We start from the raw sequence: 20,628 nt of genomic DNA on the forward strand, positions 1-20,628 counted from the left end.
GGCATATTTAAATAATAGCCTCCTGCTGACTTGGCTAGCTTCCACCCAAGGCCTTACGTCTACGTCTACTTGCAATGTCTGGCTGCATAGCAGGTGGTAATACTGGTTCATAAAACATCTACTAGATTTGGGATTTATTAGAATATGAAGATATTTTCTGCTGATATGTGAAAGGAAGAAACCTGGAGGGAAAAGAGAGAAGAAAAAAAAGAGGAGATAAAAAAGGAAGTTAAAAGAGAAGAGTAAGAGAAAGAAAAGAATATGAAAGGAAAAAAGGAAAGACTATCAAGTGGAAAGATAAATAAGAAGGTAAGAAATCAACGGGAAAAAAATACACAAGAAAAATGTTGAAAGACTAGAAAAAAAGGAAGTAGAGAAGAATAATAAAGATAGGTGAATTCAAGGAAGGGAGGAAAGACAGAAGAAGGGAAGAGAGAAAAGTGGATTCAAAAAATTTAAAAATCTAGCTTAAATTTTTAAAAGTTATGTATGCATATTTATACACATGTATAAATGTACATATGCATATATGTGCATCATGTATGTGTTGTGTTGTGTGTGTGTGTGTCCCATTTTCCTACATTTTTTAACTTACTGGCTTAGTCCCCCTCTCAGCAGCCACTCCCCTTCCCTTCCCAGGTTGTGACCCTTCCTGTACAGGCAGACCTCTGCCCAGAACCAACATTGTCACCCTGCAGGCCCTAGATGCCACTGGCTGGCCTCCTTCACTGCACTGGGCACTCTGACACAGGCTCTGTCACTTCCAGCAGGCTTTCTGGCCCACTTCCAGCAGGATCTGGCCCTAGATCCTGTCAGTAGCTTTTCATTGAGAAGTGAGTCCCATTTAGTATTTTTGCCAAAGGAGTGTTTTGAAAACATAGATCATGTGTCACTTCTCTGCTTAAAACCTCCCTTCGTATCCCAAGCACATGTACACTAACACCCTACTACTTTCTGGGCCCCAGTGGTTTTCATGATATGGTGCCCAGTACTTATCTATCTCTCAGACTCTGTTTTTTGTCCCGTTTTCTTTTTCTCACTAAACTCCAGCACAACCCACTTAAAGCATTATTTTAAGACATACCCAATGTTTCTAATTAGAGCTCTTGCATTAGCTATTTACACTAAGAATCTAGAAGAGTACTGACTACATCTATTTTTCTAATGTGGCATCGCCAGTGCCTAGCAGGTTTCCTGCATTATAGTAGATATTCAATGAATGTTTGTAGAATAAATGAAAGAATTTTCTAAGCAGATATTATTTTTTCCATTTTTAGATAAGAACTTTGCTACCAAAGAGATTCAGTAATGCACATAGAACATACAGTTGGCAATCAACAGATTTAAGACTAGAATCCAACACCACTGCTGTTCCTGGCATTGGCTGGTGCTATCTCAGAACCATGTTGCCTGTATTATTTTTTTGGGTAACTTTTAGGGAAGTAGTTCCCCCATAACTGTTTGGGCTGTTTCAAAAGGAGATTGTGTTCTGTGTCCACCTAGGGCAAATTCATCAGGATGCACTTTTGTGCCAGAGGCCAGCTGTCATCTGCAGACATCGACATCTGTAAGTGACCATCAAGCTGTCCGGTCACTTTTCTTCTCAGTGTTGTAAGATCACTTAAATATGTGTCTTTGTCCATTTCTTATCTTAAAGATTTGTTTGAAAAGTCCTGGTTGATTTTTCAGCAGCCTGGAGAGAGGATCTACCATGTATACTATCAGATTTTGTTCAGAAAAAGAGAACATCTTGGTAAGTCTATTATTCTGGAGCTGAGGATCATTCTAAACCCAGAGACGGAAGTCAGACCTGGCAAAGTTCTGTTTAGCCAGAGTCTCTTAGCCTCTTTATAACTTAGTTTATTCACCCCCAAACTTAGGGAATTGAACCAATTATATCTAGAACTTATGCTGTGTAACTTTATATTGGTAGAAAGTATGGTAGAACTTTTTTTTCTTTTCTTTCAATTTGGTAGTGCTTGGAGGTGGGTAAAGTTAAATGAATGTGTGTGTGTGTGTGTGTGTGTGTGTGTGTGTGTGTGTGTGTGTATAAAAAGCATTACTTTAAACCCTTAAATAATTAGAACCAGTTGAGTATAATAGACAAAAGGCAAGAGGTAGAAGACATTATCATGGTGTGTAGTGGTCAATGGAAGTTTTATAAAGAGGATTTGGGTTGGGGTATGAAGAATAGGAAGGAGACTTAATCAGAGTAATGAGTATGCACAGTGTCAGGATGAGGCAAGGCAAAATCAGGTAACAGAGATAAGGTTAACTGGGGAAAGGATTTACTTAGAGCAATAGTGGAGATTTTATTCTGTTGGTTTCTGAACTCAGGTGTAGGGAGGGTATGTGAGCATGTGTGTCTGTGTGTATGTTTGTTGTTGGGGTGGAATAGGGTAATAGGAGGTCATGATATGTTGAAAGCAATAACAGTGAAGCTGGTATGATAGGCTGGATGGATTGGAGGTAGAAACACTAGAGGAAATTGATTGCAATAATCCTGGTATGAGATGATGAGACAGTTGTCTAAGGTAGTGTCTAATGACTGAAGGTACTAAGAATGAGGGATAGTTATGAATCAAAATACTCTCAAGTTTTTTAATTTGACTAGGAAAAGGAGTGCCATGAACAGAAAGAGAAGAGCAATTTGTGAGATAAAAGAATGAATTTCCAATATTCCTTCAACAAATATTTATTGTGAGACAGATATGGGTGCAATAGGCAATACTTTTTAAGCATGGAAGACAGAAAAGTAAACAAGATAGACAGTTTCCTGCCTTTATAAGTTTATATTCTAGAGTGGAAGATAGGTAACAAGCAAATTAATTAACACATAAATTTCAGAGAATAGTAGTTCTAAAGTAGGGTGAGAGGACAGAGTAAACTGGCATTTGGTAGGATAGTGGGTGGTTATATTGAGATACAATGGTCAGGCACAATCTTTCTGAGGAAGCAATGTTTTTCCAGATACCTGGATGGGTGAGGGAGCAAGTAGGCAAAGATTTTTAGGAATAGAGTCCCAGGATGAGGGAACAGGGAGTGTAAAAGCCTTGAGGCAGAATGCATTTGGTTTATTCTTAGAATAGGAAAATGGCCATTTTGGGTGGTGAAGAGGAGAGGGTAATGTAGGGCTACATAAGTGGTATCCAGACACACAGCACCTTGCAGGCTATGGCAGATTTTATTCTAAGTGTGATGGGGAGTCATTGGAAGGATAGAATGACAAACTAATGGACTTCAAAGGTATTGCATATGATGTAAGCTACTGACGACAACAGTGTTCCCATAGGAGTGGGTATAGGATGAAATGAAAGATCCAGTGTGTAAACTGATGGGGGACAATTCCCCAGCCCATTATGCTTAGATTCGCATGGCATAAATCTGGCAGTGTTCTTACTATGTGGTATTCCACTCAAGAGCCCTCGCCAGATGGGGGAAAGCTCTGCAATCTGGACAATTATTATCATTGTGGGTGTAATTAGTGATATGAAAATAGCAGCTCTTCTTCCCACCCTCCTTCCACCTAAACCCTGAACAAACTTTTTGGTTTTCTTAGCAGTTGCAAATCTAATATTCTTGATATAAATGTCTATGCTGTGCAGGACATCTGACACATTGTGGTACCAGCAGTGACTGCAAGGATTTTTTTTTTTTTTTGGAGTATCTCTGTTTACTAATAGAACTCTCTGAAGCCTGGGCTGCCTTAAAAAATTTATACTTACCCTGAATTCATTTATCTTGCTCAGTCCCTGGGGGCTGGGGGCTGTTGGATTGATTACTGCACAAAGACTGACATCTGCTGGTCCGAATTAGAGAATGTCCATTCACCTGTTTTGACATGAACTGTCATTTGGGAAATTTTAAAACTTGGAACTGCTTCTATTCATGTTTGCCAAAGAAACACTTCAGAGTGACCTGAGGATTGATATAAGAGGGTATATATTAGCAGTGTGAGGGTTAAGCCCAAAATTTCCTAAAATAAGAGCATTTGTGCACTACAAAAGAATCAGGTACATAAAATCACAGCAGAGAGGCTGGCCACCCACTGAAGAAGCTGAGGAAATGGGGTCACGAGTTACCCTAGATCCAAACCTCTCCTAGTCTGCTTACACATGGCTTGAACATCTCTGTCCTTTCCTGTCACTTAAGGCTGACCTCTTTTCCAGCTGTGGCTAAAGCCGCTCCCTCAGTCCCCTTGGACATGGCTCCTTGAAATCTGTCATCTGGAGAGATTGGTCCTGCACCTATCTGCCTTTTTCTCTTTATTTTCTTTCTCTTTATTCATTATACCCATTTTGATTATTCAACAGAGTGTGTGAACTTGAGGAGGAGAGGTCAGGAAGCATATCTTTGCCTCTTGGAACCCTTGACACTGCCCAGTGCTCTGCATTATTGGCAACCTGCCAAGAGGTGCACCTGAGCCTGTCTCCTGTGGCCTGGATGCCTCTGGGGAATGAAACTGTCAGCATCTGGACCTTTTATTCTGGAGTATGTTCAGTTGCCTCCTTTTGACTCACGAAGTGTCTCTTGAGTCAAGATAGACTCACTTTCTCTCCATTGGCCTCTGGTGGGGCCTAGGATCTGTTGGTTGTGCAGATGTGCACTGACTCCAGAGAATGCTATTCAAGCTTCAGACTATGGGAATGGTCCCCTCTGAGGCTGGGCAGTGCACAGTCCCTGCAGCTGCACATGTACATCTGAGGAACAGGTGATGGGGGTGGGGCATGGCACAGAGGCACTGGCTGCAGAAATTTTCTCAGCCCAATATTGGCTTTGCTTCTTTCACAGTGAACACAGCTGAGTCTTGGAGAACATTCAGCCTTGCAGAAAGCAGAATTGGGTGTAGGATACCATGTAAAACAAAGCCTGGCATGATACAGTACCCACTTTTAAAGTAAAAGCTCTTTGCACCTCCCCTTGGAGTGGCCTCTAGAAATGAACCTGAGCAAAGGTTGACACCTGCGCTTTTTTGAAATTGAGAAGCAATCGGTTTTTACTTAGCATTCTCTCATCCCTCTTTTTTCTGCTACCACCTTGCCCGTCCTGGCCAGCTCTCTGTCCTTCACACGCCCATTGTCCAGTCAACAATCTCTGGTGGAGGTGGTGGGGAGCCTTACTGGCCTAGACAGTCTCTGGTCCTAATATTGTCTTATCTAAGTGCTTTACTTTTTGTTGTTGTTTCCTCAGGGCCATTTCTCTTGGTAAAAGTGAACTTAATTAAAAGAATTCCTGTTTACATGATACTCCTTTGAGATAACCTCAATCCTCAACCCAATTAAAATTCTTTGCTCCTTGAAAATAAAATTTTATACAGCCTGGTGAGGAAGGTGTTTTAAGTTAAAGGCCTTTCAGAGTTTGGTCTGCAGAGTCTTTGGAGCCACCACTTTAGACTGAGAGCAGCTGTCCTAGTGAACGTTCATGCCTGTGCAGCAGCCACACTCCTGGTTAAATGGAAATATAAGAACACTCCATTAGGTGTGCTTAATGCCTTATAGAAAAAATACATCTGCAGGCAGGGAGGTGCAGAGGGAGGTGTACATATTGCACTTGGGCCTTGCCACTGTAACCAGGGACCAGCTCAAACTGGTCCTATTTTATTTAACAAGACCCAGAACCAAACTTGACACCACTTATGAGTAACACTTATGAACTCCTTCAAATCTAGATCACCAAGATTTGAACCTTGCCTCCTGTCTTCTTAGTATTTGACTTGCAAATAAATCTTTCTTTTCTCAAGAGTTGGTGCCATTGTATTGGCTTGTCTCTGCATGGGGCAGCGAGCTCATGCTTGATAACAATTTTACTAACCACCCAGGGATTTTGTCCTGTGACTGCCTGCCTGAGGCAAGGTGTGTTTCTAGGATGTGGCTCTGCCAACGCCACTGGGTTCAGCTGACAATAATTAAGGAAATGCTCATGTATCTTCCCAGGCGCTCTCTACAGGTGAGGATTAACAAAAACAAAACAAAGCAAAACAAACCTAGGAAATATCCCAACCAATTGCAATGTGTGGGCATTATTTGGATTTAGAAGCAAAAAAATCCTCAAAAAACAAAAAACAAAAAACAGAAAAACTGATGGGGGATACAAAGGTGAAGAAGAGCTTTAGATAGTACCTCAGTGGGCTCCTAGCTGACACTGGCCATGTCAAGGTGCAAAACCTGTGGCACAGAAGAAGCAAACCACAGCTGTCTAAATTGTATAGGGTCTTACCAGTTGTCCTGCTTAGAGGAGCAGTAGCCCCTTAGAAATAAGCTTCAATTGAGTCTCTATGAAACGTTATATAGGACTTCCTTTCTTAGGACTATTACTGAAATCTTAAATAGGATCATATGCAAAAAGAAATAGATACCATAAAATATATACAGTCTTGAGTCTCTACTTTACTTGCCATACCTAAATATGCCTGTTCATGTCTCCTACTGATGTTCCCCTGCATTGTGTAAGCTCAGGAGATTGGGTCCTCAAGACTTAGCACCTAAATGAAGTGGACCCTATGAAGTCCTTCAGGACCCAGTCATCCGCCTTACAAATAAGGGCACTCTCTTCACAGACAGGAAGGAAGAGGAGGAACCGACGGTCCTAACAACAAATGGGCCTGGAAACCCAATAATTGACTTTTCAGCCCCTAATTACACTTGAGAACCTTTGACTACTCTTTAGTTACTTTTTCAGAAGAAGCAGGGCACCTGAGACTTCACCTGGCCAGGAAGAGAAGGTCATCTTGAAAATATGCCCAAGAGTTCAGACCAGGTATGTATGAACCTAAATTCTTATTATAGTTGCTATTGTTTTGACTTAAACAAGGGTTTTATTTTCCTGGTTGTGATATTTGCTTGTATAATTCTAGTATTCTACTTTCTTATGCTATCTTGCATTTTTCCTGACTTATTTGTCCCCTCATCAGCAGCCAGTAACTTGAGCAGTTATCCCCCCCCCCCCCAACCCCCTCAAAATAAAGAATAAAGGACAAAAAGGGTGCATTTGTAACTGTAGACCAGCTCAAACTGGTCCTATTCTACTTAACAAAACCTTGAACTAAAGTTTACAGCACTCAATAGTAACACTTGTGAGCCTTTAAACTACTACTACGCCTTTAAAACCCACCTGAAACCCCTGGATCGGTAAGACAGATTTGAGCTTTGCTTCCTGTCTTCTTGCTAGTCAACTTGGAAATAATACTCCTCTTATTCTTCAAAAGCCTTGGTTTCCATGTGTGTTGTGGCAGCAAGCCCTTGCTTAGTAACACTCCCAGCCCCTCCTAAATTTTAACTCCTTCCTCCTCCTTGCCCTAGAGTTCTCTACTCCACTCTTCTCTGTCTTCTGCAGTGCTTATCCAAAGGAGCCTGCTTGGATGGAACAAATCTTCCTTCTGTCTAGGACAAAGGAGGAAAGGGAATACCCTCAAAGTTACAGACACAGGGTTGAGAAGGTGGGTGGCATAGTCTAACAGAAATACCAGAGGCTATGTTCTAAATTCAATGTATCATTAACTGATTCTGGGCAAGTAGTAAGCCTTTCTAGTCTTCTATTTTCCTGTATTTAACATAGAGGAAGCAATGTCAAATATAGCACCTTTGATCCTTAATGACTGGGATTGAAAATGATAAAAAGAAAGAAAGATGTAAACATGAGACTAAAATGAACTAAAGGTCATAATTTAGAATTATCTAAAAGGCAGTTTTTGGCAAAATATTCTTGGAAAGTAAATGTTTTTGAATGAGTCAGCCAAATGAAAGATATCTCCACCCTAAAAACACAGCAGTATTTCCTGCACTGTTGAGTTGTGTGACTCCTCAGTATCCTTGAAGGAAAGAACTATGTTACCTTTGTATCTTTTCCTCTTCCCATATCCTGAAATTAAATGCTTTGAGTTTAAAGACATGAAAATGATGCCTATTTGATCTGTGAAGGAGGTGAAGGGATGTCATGGCAAACAGGTGTCTGGACTGGGTAGGGTGGTGACATTCACTGACATAGGAACCACCTGAGCTACTAATGGCTATCTGCATCGAAATATCTGATGGGAAGCTGGAAGTCTAAGTTTGGAGCTCAGAAACAAAATACAGATTTAAGCACATCTTTGCCATTCTCTTTCCCCTCTTCATATCCAAAAAACATGTATTTCCTAAACTGCAAGATACTTTTCTTGATTTTTAGGGTATGATAGTGTTTGACACTGCTGATTTGTCTCTCCTTGAAAATCTCCCTTTGGCTTCCAGTATACCTCCCTGAGCTACTATGGCTATCAGTATTGAAATACCTAATGGAGATCTAGATTTAGAGCTCAGAAAACAAATACAGATTTGAGTCATCAGAAAAGCCACCAGTGAACCTTATAGAAGAATATATATTAGGGGTCTTAAATGTGTGGGAAAATTCCTATGAAAAAAAGAGACATGCAGAAGAAACATGAACATGCCCATGATATTTTTTTTTTTTTTGAGATTTCAGTGAGTAAATTTCTTTTTAGCTGTCACAAAAATAAAATAATTTAATGGAAACAATTTTTTTTTCTAGAATTTCATAAGATGGTTTCATACAGTACATATTCTTTTATGTCTGACTTATTGTACTCAGAATTGTTTTGAGTAATGATCTATTGTGTGCATATACAATACTTGAACTGCTGACCTACATTGGGTTGTTTCCAAATAGAGCTGCTAGGAACATTTTCCTGGTAGCCCAGTTTTCTTCTTCCTGAGATTTGAAATTCAGGAGAACAGAGCTTCACTTCACTGAGTAGTAAATAGAAAAATCAACTCAGCTCAAAGAAACTTCCTTGAGGGCGAGGGCTTTGCACTAAGGGGTTATGTGATTTGGCCGTGTCAGCTGCTGATGTGCTCCGGACAGCCTGCCTTGGCTTTGGCCAGCATTGTGTTTCCTGACTAAGTGAATCATGTCAGGAGTCCTAGGCATGTCAGTTGTAGTGTGGAACACAGTAGCTGATTTATGGGTTCCTTGAAAGACACACTCAGCCTCCTAATAGGTCGGATGTGATGTGATGGGATTATACTGCCAATGTTCCCTGAGCCATGACCCCAGGCTCTGCTTGCTTCCTAGCCTTGAAGCTCAGGAGCATTATACTTAAAATTGTATAACCATCTTTTGTTCTTCTGCCCTCAACCACACATCTAGGCCAAATTCCTATTTTAAAAGTTTTGCCAGCACACATCATCTGTTTTCTTTCACACTAATTCAAGCTGCTGCAATTGAGTCTACTTTCAGATTTGGCCTGCCTGCTCTTCTTTGAGGAATTAGCACAAGACTGACTAACAAAGGTCAAAAATTGATTGCAGAGGTTTGGGTATTGAATATGGATTATGTTTGGCTTGTTTACAAGTATGCTATAAGCTGTAAGAGTAACTGTGAATATTGGTCAATTATTTTCTAAAGCTTCATGGGGTTTATAAGCTGTTTAATCAGTGGCTTTCTCACTGCAGATATACCGTATTTTTCGGACCATAAGACACACCGGATCATAAGACGCACCAGTTTTTAGAGAAGGGAAATGAAGAAAAAAAGATTCTGAAACAAATAGTGTCCTAAAATATTTTATGTGCATTAAAACCCAACATCACAGTCATAAACACATGTAATCAACCCTGTAAAGTAAACAGCAGCATTTAGAACCATTTTAGAGCCGGGCAAGCAAACAGAGACCACACAGAGCCAGGCAAGTAAAAAAACTTTTTTTTAAAAGTATATGTGTAGGCTATATTTGGACCATAAGACGCAGGGACTTTTCCCCCCCACTTCTGGGGGAAAAAAAGTGTGTCTTTTGGTCCGAAAAATACGGTACTCCTGGTGTCTGAAAAGCCCTCTGACTTCCATTTTTGCTGTCATGGAGAAGTTGCCATGGAGAGCTCAGATGATGCTCAAGAATTACCAGCCACAGATGTAGTAAGGCTTGTTAGTTATCTAAGCAAAGTTGGGTAACAACAATAAGAAAGGAAAGAAAGAGTCTTAAGTCTCCAAGAAGGGCCCTGGAGAAGTGACCATTCTTCCCTTTCAGGAGCAGAGTGTAAGAAAGCCCTCCAGGACTGCTGTCCCAAGTTTAATTATTTATTGTAAAAGTGCACATTGTGTATGGTAACAAATAGAAAAGTTGAAATATATTTCAACTAAATGGCAACAGCTATTTTTTATTTTTATTTATAGATCACCCCTAGCTGCCCTCCCCTGCAGGCCTGGTCCCTTCCAACTGCCCTCCCCTGCTGGCCTGAACACCCACAATTGCCCTCCTCTACAGACCATCTTGTGGTGACTATCTTGTGTCCACATGGGGGTAGCCATCTTTGACCACATGGAGGTGGCCATCTTGTGTGTTGGAATGATGATTAATTTGCATATCACCTCTTTATTACATAAAGTATATATTGCACAGGTATGAGTGGCCTGCAGAGGATCAGGCCAAAACCCACAGTCCAATGCTTCCTGCTGCTCCTACCTGCTGCTCCTGCTCATCCAGGCCCCACTGTGGCTGCCTTGGGCTCATGACCAATCATTCCCGATTGGGAGATGCTCATCAGCCATGAACACTGAGTCTGGTGCACTCCCAAGGGGAATGGCCTGTGGGATCCAGCTGAAACTGGCTCTCCAACATTCCCCTAGGGTACCAGATTGCGAGAAGGCACAGGCCAGGCTGAGAGTGAATGGTTGGGCCAGGGAGGGACCACAGGAGGGCTCCAGGGTATGCCTGGCCCAGCTCACTGAGTTTTGATTGGCTGGACCCCAGCAGCAAGCTAACCCACCAGTCAGAGCATCTGCCCCCTGCTGGTCAGTGCCCATCATAGCAACTGGCCAACCCTTCTACTGTCTGCTCCTGGTGATCAGTGCATGTCATAGTGACTGGTTGACTAGTTAACTGTCTGCCTCCTGGTGGTCATTGCACATCATGGTGAGCAGTTCAGTGGCATTAGCATATCATTAGCATATTATGCTTTGATTGGTTGTTCAGTTGTTCTACTGTTTGATCTATTTGCATATTACCCTTTTATTATTTAGGATATATTTTCTATATGGTGTTGCTCTCTTTTATTTTTAATCAAAAGATCATAATCATAGTGTATATATATATGTATATATATATATGTATATGGCATATAGAGTTTACTTTTTTAGTTACTATTATAAGCATTTTCAGTGTTATTAAAAACTCTTCATAACCATTCACATGGGTACTTAATATTTTATCAGCCATTTGTCCTGTATTTTTTTTTTAGCCATTCTTCTATTGTTAGACACAAGGTTTTTCATTTGTTTGGTTTGCTTTTGTACTGTGGTGAATATCTGTGTAGATAAATGACTGTCTATATGTCAGATTCACTTTATGCTAGGTTCTAAAAGTGAAATTACTAGGTAAGGATTGTAATGTAATATAAAATATAGACTATATTTTTTATAGTCTGTTTCTATATATTCCAAATTCACCACTGGAAAGAGTGTACCAATCTCTCCTTTCCTAGAGAAGATGGAAATTGGTAGACATCTTACCAGGTGCAGTGGCTTCTTAGGACAGTTCTTTGGTGACATGGTTTTTCTTAAAACTTCCTTTCAACAGCCTTTGAAATGTATCATTTCTGGAATGAAGTTTGGAGAACATATGGAATCCCAGAAATAATCATCTCATCAGATATGGAGCTATTTTTTGCCATAATTGTGAAAAGCAAAATAATTTACCTTATATAGCCAGTAAATGATCGATTGCTGGAAGGGAGAGGAGGGATACAGGGCATGTGGGAAAGTTCTGAAACTTAGAAAACTAAATAAGCCAAATCTGTTGTCTTCCTAAATCTCTTGAAGGGATAAGTAGATATGGGTGACCAAATACCAACAGGGCCAATTAGCACTGCTTTGCACAAAGCTGTCACATGTCATGTTAGGGCTATGGGGGTCTGTCTTACTCCCTTCTGAAGCCTATAGCTCACCCCATGAAGTGTAGGGAAATGTGACACACATGGGGGTGGGGGTGGGGTGCTCACTGCAGCCCTTAGGCAAATAAAGTAATTGCCATCTGTTTCTCTTTGTATAGCAAACGATGGACATCTTGGGCGTTCTTCCTGAAGAGAAGTATGGATCCTATAAACTCACTGCAGCCATCATGCACTTGGGAAACATGACATTTAAACAGAAACTCAGAGAAGAGCAAGTGGAAGCAGATGGCACAGAAAGTATTACTTTCTTTGAAGACGTGACAAACATTCTCTCCAACTCCTGACCCAGGCCTGCTTCCCTTGCCTTGCAGTTGAAAACCTCCACTCTTGGTTTTTGAAAAGATGTTGAAATTAATCACCAATCTCACTCAATTGCTGGACTTCAAAGTTATTCTCTTAACTGACATTCTGATATAGAATCCTTATACTTCCTAATAAAAAGCATCCCTTAATTAGTTACTGGGGATGCAGTAAATTTGCCAAAAATGAGTGATCCAGGATTGAGTAGGACATTCTCTGCCTTCAGCACATAGAGTATTGAGAAAAACAGAGAATGGAACTGACAAATTACAATAAAATGTAATTGGCATCATGGAGGTGTGAACAAATGTCTTTAAAATTCCAGAGGTGGAGTCTTCAGTGGACAGAGACCACAGTGGCCTCATTTCCCTTTGTTTTTAATCATATTTTTAAAAATCTGTAACCTTGCCTGATTACCAACAAGATTGGAGGCATTTTACAATGAATGATCTGTCTAGAATAATCATTAAAATAAAAAAATCACAATTATGAAAGGAAGAAAGCATAGTTGTTATAATTATTGCACTTAATATTAAACTTTCTGGCAACTAAAACAAAAAGAGAAAACTAGAAAACTCATTCAAATTCCTCTAAAATAATTTTTAATGAATTTTACATTTTTAACTATGATAAAATATACATAACATAAAATTTGCTGTTTTTAGCTTTAAGTTTAAGACCATTTTATAGATTAGTGACATTAAGTACTTTCACAGTTTGTGCAACCATCAACACTGTTCATCTCCAGAAATTTTTCACCATTCCAAACTGAAACTACCTATTAAACAATAATTCCCTCTTTCCCCTTCCTCTGACTCCTAGCAATCACTGTACTACTTTGTGTCTCTATGAATTTGACTATTCTGGGTACCTCATGGAAGTGGAGTCATACAATATTTGTTCTTTTATGCCTGGCTTATTTCCCTTAGCATAATGTTTTTAAGATTTATCCATGTTAAATGTGTCAGAATTTCATCCCTTTTTAAGTATGAATAATATATAATATTCTATTATATATATATATTATTCATACTATATATTATTCATACTTATATATATTATTATCACTTATATATATAAGAATATATATATATATATATATATATATATATATATATATATATATCCCTTTTTTTATTTATCTTTTACCCACTGATGGGCACTTGAGTTTCTTCCACTTTTCACTACTGAGAAGTGATTTATTCCCATTTCAAACTTTCATCATACTTGATTTCTTTATCTCTTCTGCAGTTGTTTTAATGACTTACTTGATATTTTTGCTCATGGATTTATAGTCATTGATGCTGAGGATTTTTGTCTTGCTCAGCTTTCTTCTCAGGCCTTGAACTTAGCATGTGCTCAGTAAACTTAATGAAATGTGAATAGCTCAGAAACCATATGCCAACCCTTCAAAAAGACCATTATCATAACCCCTCTTTCAGATTTTACTGGTTGTGGACTGACAAAACTCGGTTTTTGAGACTGAACTGGGATTAAAAACTATACAGTTGCAAAGAATTACCTTTTGTTCTTCTCGACCTTTTTACCTTTTTTTTTAGGTGAAGCCAGACTTTGTTCTCTCAATCTTCTTGACTTCCAAATGCATTTACCACACCTACCTACCATTCTCTAGAGTAGGGGTGTCGAACTCAATCAGAGAAGGGGCCAAAATCTAAAATCCAGCCTAAATCGCGGGCCAAATGGTTTACTGAATAGTCATAAACTGTCATTGTGATGGAAACGCAGCAGAGTGCAGTGATGACAGCGCGGTGCGGGCCACATTGCAAGGCCTGGCGGGACCGATTTGGCCCGCGGGCCTTGTGTTTGACACATGTGCTCTAGAGAATACTCATCAAAGTTGCCTTTATATCTGAATTACCTGGCGAGTTTTTAAAATTCTGAAGCTCAGGCCTCACCCAGACCAAAAAACAAACAAACAACAACAACAACAAAAAAACAATCTCCAGGGTGAATGCAGGCATCACTGCTTGCTTTTGCAACTTGCCAGGTGAAGGTTGAGATTCAGTGGAGGTTGAGGACCATTGTAGTAAGGACTCTGATCTCTAGTATTTATGTGTATCACTTGAAGAATGTGATAGAAATAAGCCCAGACTCCAAGCTCCTCAGCAAGCTAGTCCTTTGTTTCTGCATTAGTTCTCCATGCTATTTTAATCCACAACCAATGTTTGAAAACCCCAGCTCTATCTACTTGTTATCCTGCTCAGCTAGTCTCAGGCAGCCTAATTAAAGTCCTGGAATTATTCATAAGGTGCTGAAGAAATGGTGTTTATTGATGGAGATTTCAGAAAGCCTCTTTCACGACCACATCAGGTCACATGATTAAAATATGTTTACAGAATTGATGGCTATGTTTGCAATATTTCTGAATTTCAGATGGACATTTATTCACAGATTTAAACTATTTTAATCTTTATGGAAAACTAAATATTTAGTGCAAATGATGCAATTTATTTTTTGGAACATGGTGAACACTATTATTTTCTCTAAAAAAATATAGATAAAGAATATGTGGGATGCGTAGTGTACAGTTATGGGGTAGACACAAAGCCTGCCAGTGCTGTCTGTTGATACCTGACTTCTCTGGAGTGGGCGAGAAGTAATTCTCTAATGTTGGCTGCTATTTCTTTTAGGTTGGATACAGTACAAAAATAATTGTGTGTTTGTTTGTTTGTTTGTTTGTTTTTGTTAGTGGATAAAATAGACTCTAAGGACTGTTCTTAGCACTAGAAAAAGGATGTATGAATTTGAAACTGTTATTCTAATATATAAAAATCCTGGGTCATAATGTCCAGTAACGATGGAGGCTTGACCAACTGGAAGTCAATATTGCAACCCAGCACTGACTGCTTTCACTGAAGGTGCAGTGCTGCAGTACTGACTGCTGAGGGGGCTGTGAATCAGGGCCAGAGAGAAGACTTAAGAGAGAAGCAGTGACTGATCCATTGCCTCTGTGGCAGCTTTTGATCAGCACTTGCCTCTCTTTCTCTCCCAGTCTGGCTAGCAGTTGACCCTCCTTTTCTCTCCAGACCTCCACTGGGGCTGCTGATAAGCCCTGCCTTTCTTATCAGGCCCTGTTGATAGACCCAGATACACTGACTGGCATAGAAACTTACCAATCAGAACCAAATTGGCCAACAGAGGAGGGCAGTTGGGGATGAGATCAGGCCTGCAGGGGAGGGCAGTTGGGGGCAAGATTAGGCTGGCAGGGGAGGACTGTTGGGGGTGAGATCAGGCCAGTAGGGGGGCAATTGGGGGTGAGCTGGCTGGCAGAGGAGGGCAGTGGAAGGTGAGCAGGCTGGCAAGGAGGGGCAGGTGGTGGTGATCAGGCTGGTGGGGGGCAGTTGGGGGTGAGCTGGCTGGCGGGGGGGGGGCAGTTGGAGGTGAGCAGGCAAGCAGGGGAGGCAGTTGGGAGTAATCAGGCTGGCATGGGAGCAATCAGGATGACAGGGGGCAGTTGGAGGTGTGCTGGCCAGCAATGGGGGGGGGGGGGCGCATAGTTAAGGGTCATGAGGCCATCTGGTGAGGGCAGTTGGGAGCCATGAGGCTGACAGGAGAGGGCAGTTGGAGACCATGAGGCCAGCAGGGGAGGGCAGTTGGGGGTGATCAGGCCAGTGGTGGGGGAGGCAGTTGGGGGTGATAAAGGCCAGTGGGGGTGCAGTTGAGGATGAGCCAGTGGCAGACAGAGTGGTTAGGGGTGATCAGGCAGGTAGGCAGGTGAGCAGTTAGGACCCAGTCATTTCAGATTGTGAGAGGGATGTCCAACTGCTGGTTTAGGCCTGATCTGACAGGGATTGGGCCTAAACTGGCAGTCGGACATCCCCCAAGGGATCCCAGATTGGAGAGGGTGCAGGCTGGGCTGAGGGACACCCCCTCCTCATGCATGAATTTTGTGTACCAAGCTACTAGTTACTTATAATGTCCATCTGAATGATTCCAAAGCGTAGAAAATCAGACTGCTGGCTTTTTTTTTTTTTTTTTTTTCCTAGACAGAATAGCTTGTTTTTCACATGCTAGGTTACCATTCATCGCCACTCAGATTCACCAGCCATGTTGAATTTCTCCCTTTCTTTTAATTATTTTCATGTTGGATTAGATGGTCTTTTGAATTTAAACAGTCTATGACTCTGACCCCCTGGATTTCCAACTTGAAATCATCAGGCTATTTGTCTCCCAATGTGGCACACTTATCTAGCATAGGTGGGCATATCTGCTCTAGTTTTGATTTTTCTGTTTATTTTCCCAAACACTCTCTGCATTTGGAAAGGTTTCATAGCAACTGAGTACCTAGGCCATTATCACTGACATAGTGGGTGTGTAGCTTGCAGAAATTTATTATAATATGTATTGATTTTAGTTAATATGTATGGATTTTAGTTAACAAGCAAAGCAAACATACGAAGCCTTATAAGTCTTTGTGAACATTTTAAAGGCGCATAGAAGGAAATGGATGTTCTTAGTCATGGCACACACTTCTCTAATTGTGTGTGCATGTGTGTGTGTGTGTGTGTGAATTTAACTCCCCCCTGTTTGTGGTTATTGCTCAGGAAACTTTGTACTTTTTAGTGAAGTAAGGAAAGACTATATTCTTCTATAAAACATTAGTTTACATAGTGGCTTCATCAAATATACTTATGATTTTTTTTAAAAAAGTGTATCTCATGATTCATTTAAAATGAGAGATGTAGCAGAGATATTTCAGATGAGTGAAATATTCCTTTTGTTTGATAACTGAAGAAATCTACAATTTGAAACATGCTTAAAATGTTTTTGCCTAAGGCATTATTTTGTGTTAAGCTTATTTTTTTTTAACACCTGACAAGATGTATGCCTATTTACTTTTCCTTCTGATAACACTCTTCTCCACCTCTTTCCTTAGAAAATGGAAACTTATTTTAAAAGTATGATTGTATGGGTTGCAATTATTCTTATTGGGCAGCAGAGGGCACTATGGTACAGACTTCACAGGAAAGGAAAGGTTTTTTGATAGATACTGGGCAAGTGTCCTGGCTTCTTTTGTTGATTGGTTGTTGTCTTGAATTATCAAGTTACAAATGCCTGTTTCATTGAAAGAATGTATAAATATATATATAGAAGGGAAAAATAGGCACATAATAAAGATGGAATATTCCATGTTCCTCAGAAAAATATCTCATTTTAGAAAGAGCCAAGATCAATAAATATATTCTTTTAAAAATTAAACTATAATTCATAGGCATCAAAATTCACCCTTTTAAAATACATTGTTTAGTGAGATTTAGCCATCATCAAAAAGGAACCCTATACCCTTGACTAGTTATCCCTGATTTCTTTATCTTCCTAGCCTCTGACAACCACAAATCTACTTTTTGTCTTCATGAGTTTGCTTATTCTGGACATGTTATATTAATGGAATCACACAATATGTGGCCTCTTGTGTTTAACTGCCAATTATATAATATTCTATATTCCATATAGCATGATGCTTTCAAGTTTCATTCACATCATAGCATGCAGCTATACTTTTTTTTCTCTTCATGGTTGAAAAATAGTTCATTGTACTTATATAAAACACTATGTTTATCCATTCACCAGTTGATGAACATCCCCCCCCCCCCCTTTTTGACTATTATGAATAATGCTGCCAGGAACATTTGTGTATAATTTTTTGGTGTGAACATATGTGGGTATATAACTAGAAGTAGAATTTCTGGGTCTAGAGAACTCTGTTTGACTTTTGAATAGCTGCCAAATTGTTTCCACAGCAGCTATGCTATATTACATTCTAACCAGCAATGTATGAGGATTTCAATTTCTCTTTATCTTCACCAATACTTACTATTCTATCTTTTTTTAAATTTTTATTGATTTTTAATAGAGAGGAAGGGAGAGGGATAGAAAGCTAGAAACTTTGATGAGAGAGAAATATCAACCAGCTGCCTCCTGCACACCCCCTACTGGCAATGTGCCCTTAACTAATGTACATGCCCTTGACCGGAATCAAACCTGGGACCTTTCAGTCTGCAGACCAATTCTCTATCCATTGAGCCAAACCAGTTTCGGCTATTCTATCTTTTTTATTATAGCCATTCTAGTGGGTATGAAGTAGTATTTTATGTGGCTTTGATTTGCACTTCCAAGAAATAAAGTCCTTTAAATATTTAGAATTTAGGTAATCATTTCAAAACTTTATCAACCTTGCTATACCAGTTTAAACATATCATCCTTCCATCCTTTGGGTAGTCTATTTGGCTATAACAGAATAAAGTTTAATGGTATTTTTTCTTGTACTTTTTCTCTATCCTTTCCTCCTTCTTTTTCTTCCATTTTTCTGACCAGGTGTTGAGAAAGCTGCTTTCCTCATGGGCATTAACTCCTCTGAGTTGGTGAAGGGCTTGATTCATCCTAGAATGAAAGTTGGTAATGGATATGTTACTAGAGGTCAAAATATAGAACAAGTGAGGTGGTTTGTTTTTTTAAAGAGCATTATGATTCTGTGATCTTATAATAATTATATACATATTATACTTGTATATTTTTCAATTTCTTTGATGTCTGCAACAAGAGCATCCATAAAAAGCAACTATATGATGAATATTTCAAATATTTCCACTGTGATGTTCACCAGAGTGAATGCACTTATGTTTAAGAGTCTTTGTTGCCTGAAATTTTGACAGTTTTCCTCTGAGCAACAAATATTTTTGCAGAGGCAGGCAAGCCCTTAACATATTGTGATCACATCTTTGTTGCCCAGCTAAGAAGCTTTCAAAGCTATTGGTTTCTGACATGAATAAAACTCTCAAATTGGCATCCCTCATCTACTTGGATTATTGACTTTTGAGAGTAACAGACACATGGTGACATAGTTGAGGAAGGATTTTAGGACACATGCTGAAGTTAATATTTGAAGGGAGGGGATTAAGAACAGACACAAATGATGAAAGGTCATGCAGGTTTTGTTCAGCATCCAGGAGAATGTTTTAATGTGGCATAACAAGTGCTCTGAGGCATTGCCAGGATCAGTAGATACTCCCTGAGTCGCTGGGTAATGAGACCATATGAGTATGCTAGTGCATTTCAAAATAACTTATATCTGTAATGTAGATTAGTCAGTATAAAATGTGCATGCTGCAATAACACACGTGCTAAAATCTCAGTGATAATAAAATAAGCATTTATTTTTTTCCCATTGAGACTAGTACAGATGGTACAGCCTTCTTCCACTTTATAGGTAGGACATCTGGAACACATGGACTCCATGGATACGTACAAGGGGGAAGATAATTCATGGAGGAAGCCCACATCCCTAAACTGCTTGGGGCTGGAATTGATATACTTTTCACTAATATTCTATTGGTAAGAAATAGTCAAATTATCTCCTTAGCTACAGGGAGTCTGAGAAATGTAGTCGTTTCTGGATAGAGGAAATGGTATGATTACCTACATGTATTAAGCATTCAGACGTATTATCTCCTTCCATATTTACCATACTCAGAAATAAGTAGGGAGAGTAGGAATACTTATATTTTTCCAGTTGAGGAAAACTAAGGATTAGGGAATATAAGTAACATTCCAAAGGACACACAGCTAGTACTCCGGTGACACTTAGATTGTTTTTATACATGTGAAATCTGAAAACAAGAGATAAATGTATAAATTTGTGATAGAAGATAGTTATTTTGACTGTAGTAAACTATTTATTTTGGTATGTTAAGGCAGCTGGTGTGACTGTGTTACTTAAAACATTTCAACAACTAATCAAAATAAATTTCCTAGTTTAGCTTACTCTATAAATCAATAATTTAATCTCTACCACAATACTGACTATACTGAAACAATTTGCTTACAGTTTTGTCCTCCTGGATAACTTGGCTCCTTGGGGCCATTGAGTGGATGTAATTCATCTTCATGCCCTCGGCAGTTAGCACAGTGCCCTGCAAGCAGTAGGTGCTCCATAAATGTTAAAATAAATTAAATACTGAGCTGAACATGAACTGGGATCAGCAGGACAAGTAGTTTAACTATTTTTTGGTAGTTAGGTGAGAGGTAAGTGGCAGTTTCTTGCTTTTGTAAGACATTCACCACAACATGCCCACATGACATGCTATGATTATAGAACAAGGATTTGCTCTGTAGAAAACTAATGAGGCCATAGAAGGACGGAAATCAAACCCTTGCCTCTTTAACATGGTATTCTCAGGTACTGAGTTACCACTCCAGCCTTTACTATAATAGAACCAGTGAAGCAAGCTTATATATTATTATTCAACATTGAAAGAAAATAAAAAGAAATCCCTCCCTCTCTCCCTCCCTTCCTTTCCTCTCCCTCTCCCTCTCACATCTTCCACATCCTAGAGACAGTAAGACTGCACACTGTAAGGATTTTCTTTTC

At 39.6% G+C, this 20,628-nt stretch overlaps 1 protein-coding gene across 1 annotated transcript in view; it reads left to right on the forward strand.

The window, feature by feature from the left end:
- Nucleotides 1–20,628, forward strand: part of MYH15 (myosin heavy chain 15) — a 150,527-nt gene that overhangs the window by 16,505 nt on the left and 113,394 nt on the right. Inside the window, 5 exon segments of the mRNA XM_036445109.2 lie at nt 1,504–1,567; nt 1,658–1,750; nt 9,797–9,903; nt 12,038–12,176; nt 18,576–18,694. Of these exon segments, the coding sequence (XP_036301002.2) occupies nt 1,504–1,567; nt 1,658–1,750; nt 9,797–9,903; nt 12,038–12,176; nt 18,576–18,694 (522 nt within the window).

Source organism: Pipistrellus kuhlii, unplaced genomic scaffold (genome assembly GCF_014108245.1).
Source record: "Pipistrellus kuhlii isolate mPipKuh1 unplaced genomic scaffold, mPipKuh1.p scaffold_m20_p_2, whole genome shotgun sequence".
Taxonomy (NCBI): Eukaryota; Metazoa; Chordata; class Mammalia; order Chiroptera; family Vespertilionidae; genus Pipistrellus; species Pipistrellus kuhlii.